Source organism: Rhinolophus ferrumequinum, chromosome 5 (genome assembly GCF_004115265.2).
Source record: "Rhinolophus ferrumequinum isolate MPI-CBG mRhiFer1 chromosome 5, mRhiFer1_v1.p, whole genome shotgun sequence".
In the NCBI taxonomy this organism is placed as follows: domain Eukaryota; kingdom Metazoa; phylum Chordata; class Mammalia; order Chiroptera; family Rhinolophidae; genus Rhinolophus; species Rhinolophus ferrumequinum.
Window position 1 is genome coordinate 19,015,137 of NC_046288.1, and position 5,152 is coordinate 19,020,288.

Consider the following 5,152-nt stretch of genomic DNA (forward strand, 5'->3'; position numbering starts at 1 on the left):
ATTTTTCAGTTACGGTTGACGTTTATGGACTTTTCTTTCACAATCTGTGAGTTTGAAGACAAACTTCTCAGCGCCATAATCTCCTCATTTGTAAAATGAAAGGGCTAGGCATTTTTCCTGCTCTAACTCCATCTCTGTTTTGTAAGCAGCCATGAAAGTAGAACAAACAGAGACCGTAGGACATTCATATCTTTATAAAAAGAGATACTTTTCTGTGATTTACTGTTTAGGCCCTTACAACACCACACTTAAAATAGCAGATTGAGGCAGTCAGGGCCATTATCTTCTAACATTCACATAGATCTTTCAGTCTGTCTTCAGGGAAGCCGGGAAAATTTGTTGCAATGCATTCCTTACTCTCAACAAGATACCTTTTCTTTAGAAAGAGAATACTGAAAACAGCGTCAAACTCCTACTCAACCTTCCAAGTTGGATATTGCATTTTAGGGCAATCTTTGTCTTGGATATCTTTTCATTCCCTTACACAAAGTTATCCACTATCTTCTACATCCTGTCTCTGTGTTCCAGATACACTTCTATTATTTTACTCATTATGTGGTATTTTATTATTGTTTTTTTTTCCCCCAAACAGCTTTTTCTGCTCTAATGGATTGCATACCTCCCAAAGAAGGGGCTTTTCTTCATTATATCTCCACGGTCTAATCCAGTGCTCAGCACCCTATAGCCACATAGCAAATAGTTCTTAGATATCTGAATGATGAACAAATGAATCCTTCACTGTTACCCAACATTTCCAGGTACTCTGGACTTGGAAATGGATGAGACAGTGCTAGTACTTCAATTAATTTGCTGTTACCATAATTCCCTCCCCACCACCTTTTTTCTTTTAAGAGATGGGCCATTTCCAGCTGACCTGCCATGCACTTGCATTACTGAAATTGTGGTTTAGCTCAGGCTTCTTAGCTTGTTTTTCAAGGGAATTAGGAGATTTAATATGTTTGTGTTGCTAAAAAGCTTGAGATCTGCTCAGGAAAATCACTTTAGATTGCTTAAGTGCTAATATCATAATATTTATTTAAAATTGATGAATAGAATTCTTGAAATAGTCTTGCTCATTGTGGTATCATTGAAAGCATGCTGTACTAAATCCCATTTGTCTTAGGTATAGGATTTCTGGAAGATGAATGGAAAGAGGAAATTAGTGGATTTTGGATTAGATTGTATAAGAAAGAACAATTTCTATAAAAGTCCCTTTTCTTAAAGTGACAAATGCGAGAAAAATGCCTTTAACTGCACCTACATGGGCCTGGTAATTACAAGTCTAATAAATGGGCAAATCCCATGTGCTGCCAATGGAGAGTATGAGAAGTGCCTCTGCCTTGAGGTCTGTTTTTGGATGGGGCAGAAGAACCTCTAGGGTCACTACTATCTAGTGTCCCCAAAGTTAGGTATCATGTATGGACACATCCATTCTCTAAGAGAAAGGAGGCTTCATTCTTGTGTGGAGTTTGACAGTCTTGGTATTTATGTGAGGCATAGATTTAGAAAGACAAGTAAACCTGTCTCCAGTGCTGAGGAAGGTTTTGGTAGTCAGAGCAATTGCTAGCTGAGGTGGGACAGTCACCTTCATTTGGGAGAGTTTGGACAATGTGACTCAGGGAGACCACTAAAGGGGCAGAAAGACTCTACCTGATGGTGCTAAACATACTCTGAGGTGTGTTTCAAACATTGAATCTAAAACACGCCCTTCTCTCTTCCCTACAGCCAATGAAAAAGCCTATAAGAAAACATCTTTTCTTATGCCCAGGTTTTTTTTGCACTGCCTTCTGCTTACTCAGTTTCTCCTCAAAGATTCTCTTGATATTCATTTAAATTTCATTTTCGTTCTTTGAAAATATATAATTTCTTGCCCAGTGCTCTCGAAAGACCTGCCCTCTCCCAGCTTTAAGGAATGAATATTTCTTTTTTTTTTTTAGGGTTTTACATACCCTTTTAATTTGTTTTTAAATATTTTTAAGGTTTAAAAGTGTTTAAAGTTTGTAATTTCTAGTAGGAAAACATTATCTGAACAAATACCCTATGGCAAAGCACTGTAAAATGTTACAGCTGCATTTGGGGCAGAGGGGTAGGGATTCTCTTCAAAGCACCCCAGCTTTCTTCATGAGAAGGTCAGAGGTACACTGGTTTGTATTATTGCGACATCCACTGGGTGATCTCCATTGCTTTTCCTTCAGCCAGGGCTTTATTTGTCAGAAGGGCGTTACGCTTGACCTCCAAATTTGGCTGACAATTTACTGATGAGATTCATCACCTTTGGGTTGCTCTGATATTTTGACATATTTGCCGGGTTCTGGGCCACATCCTGGAAGGCCACCATAACTTCTGGATCCTGCATGGCTGCAAGAACCTCTGGATCACTAAGAATTTCACTGAGCCCAGGCATTCCTGCCATTCCAGGCATGCCCCCTGCCATTCCAGGCATTCCTCCAGGAAAATTACCAGGCATTCCCCCAGGAAAGCCACCTGGAAAAGAGCCATACTGAGCTCCTGATTGTCGTCTGGCTTCTTCCTCCCTCTGGGCTCTCTCATGTTCTTCCCGAGCCTTCTTAACCCTTTCCATTCTTTCTTTGATCTCTCGCTCTTCACGTTTCCGCTCATACTTTCTCCGATGTTCTGCAATTTTCTGAGCCCTTGGCTGAACTTCTTTCAGCATTGCACTAGCATCTTCATCATAATCCAATTTACATGCAAGGGCAAGATCGTGGGCTGATTCGTCCCAATGGCCCAGAAGTCTATGTGCTTTCCCTCGCCACTTGTATGGCTGAGCTGAATCAGGGTTTATTTCAATAGCTCTGTCACAGTCTCGGATGGCAGCATTTGGCTTCTGTAATTTGATGAAGACACTGGCTCTCTTGGCATACAAAATGGTCAAGCGAGGATTCAGCTTGATGGCATCTGTGAACAAGTCAATGGCTCTCTGTAGGTCACCATCATTTAGGGCATCAATGGCAGCCCCTTTTTTATCATTTGCCTGATCCATCATCTCCTTGGTTATCTCTACGTTTTCATCTCCCATTTCTTGAGGTGCATCAGTGTCTGGTTCAATCACACCTTCATTGTCAATTTCTAGATCACTTTCCTCACTTGATGGTTCATCTGTCTTTATGTTTTCCTCCGCCTTCTTACTATCTGCTTTTTCTTCCTTGATATTTTCTTCTGATTTAGTTTTATGAACAGCAGGTGGTACTTTACCGCCCATGCTCTCCACCCACTCCCTCAGGAAGCGCATTTCTTCGGTGTGCAGAACGCTCGGGTCCTGCTTACACATTTTCACGAAGGCCCGAAGCTCGCTCACTTTGCGGGGGTCCATGGTCGGCAAGCGGCGGGAGGCGGCGGGCGCGGCTGAGGCTGCAGCCCGATTCCAGGCCTGGGCACTAGCTCAGCGTGACCGTGTGGAAGGGGCAGGAATGAATATTTCAAAACAGAGAAGCCAGTCCAATTTTTGCTGTAGGAGAGGACTCACTAGTACCACATCATCCACAAACTTCTATGGACTACCCATTCTATGTAACAATAATAGTAACAATCATTGAAAAGTTAGAGGTTCTGACCTGGGAACAGTCAGGGGACTTTCATAGTTACCATGCAGGAGAGACTTACATCTAAGTCTCGTAAATTTAGTGCAGACCAATATCAAAATGATTGTGCAACAATCGTCTGCGTTGAGTGCTTTACTCAGAAAGACAGATTTTGATGACCATCAGTTCCTCTGATCAGAGGAAGGGAAATTTTCCCACCAGAGGCGAGAGTGGGAGGTATGGCTGTGTATGGATACAGATATGGTTGGCATGGTTGCATGTAGAAAGTGTATGGGAGATGGTGAATAGAAAATAATTTGGGCTGGATGACATTGATATTATTCTCTCTAACGTGGAAGTTGAAGTTTTCTGAGGGTGGGTGAAAATGGGGACTTAAAGAGTGTGATTATTACTCAGGCTAGTCTGTAGGTTATCAGATGTGTCTTCAAATTACAACAAATGCAAATGTCAGCAAATTACAGAAGTTAATTTTATTCTCCACTATTATTACGATAATAAATCCACTGGGTCCACGACATCATCAGACAATGTGTATGCTTATAGACAGGCAGAGAACTGGCTGAAATTGAGATGTCATTTTGAAAGCAACATTTAATGTAGCATTGGGATGTGTGGGTCCTAATATTACCCACAGTTGAAAGTTGTGGACAAAGACCTCCTGGGCCTCAGTGAATTCTCATTAATTATGAGAAGCCAGACAGAAGACAGAAGAGGTTGACACCTCCTCTTGCACCTCTGTGAGGGCTGCGCATCACTCTTCTTTCTCCAGTTGTTCCATAAGAATTGGCAGCGCACCCATTTCTGCCTACTTCATACAACTTCAAGGATGATTGCATCAGAAGGAAACAATTTTTTTCTTTTTAATTTTGTTGCATTTTCTCTCCTGGGAAGATTTACATTGAAAAGACTCTTTATATATAGCTATCTGTCCATGATTTTAGCAATTTGCCTGCATTTCTATTCTGAATTCAACTATTACTCTTTAGAAACTTTACATGTCATGCTAAAAAAAAGTCATTTTCACAGCCATAAAAGGAGCAGAAGTAGATATTGTTATTCAGAAAGGAGTGGGTATCATTAGCTCAGCATATCAGAAATCCTCTGAATATAGAAGGATTTCTTCTGAGATGGTATAAAAATTAGAGTATTTAGCAAAGAATACCATTGTTATAAGCATTTCATTCCAAAAAAAGAATTCGAACCTTTAATTTCTTCTCTTTTTCTAAAGGGCTACGCAGGGAAAGTTTAAGTGTCGATACATATAAAAGCACATTTTTCTTACTAAAGCAGTAGCATGGCCTTCTGAGTAATGAGGCATATTAAAATTTAGGAGAACTGAGTTCTTTCAAACCGAACTGCTGCCTAACCTTGATAATGCTGTTTACCCTCTCTGAACCTCAAGTTCCCCATCTATAAAGTTGGACTCATAATGATCTTGCATTTACACACTCTTTTGAGGATTATAAAGGGAAGGTATTACATAAACCAGAAGCCTTTTATTCTTTATCGTTTTTACCTGAGAGTATTATTTAGCTAGGGTGGAGAACAGATCAATGAGGAGTTAGGAAGTAGAAATTTTAAAGAAAGAAAGG

At 40.5% G+C, this 5,152-nt stretch overlaps 1 protein-coding gene across 1 annotated transcript; it reads right to left on the reverse strand.

Annotated features, from left to right (window-relative positions):
* Positions 1-1,940: 1,940 nt before the first annotated feature.
* On the reverse strand, positions 1,941-3,417 carry LOC117021944 (hsc70-interacting protein-like). Its single transcript, XM_033105350.1, has one exon. It carries the CDS (start codon positions 3,329-3,331, stop codon positions 2,222-2,224), a length of 1,110 nt encoding a protein of 369 aa, XP_032961241.1. The 5' UTR covers positions 3,332-3,417; the 3' UTR covers positions 1,941-2,221.
* Between the last annotated feature and the right edge of the window lie 1,735 nt (positions 3,418-5,152).

What these genes read in the sequence shown, in the direction of transcription:
- LOC117021944 (XM_033105350.1), bottom strand. Translation starts at nt 3,331, where the DNA reads ATGGACCCCCGCAAAGTGAGCGAGCTTCGGGCCTTCGTGAAAATGTGT.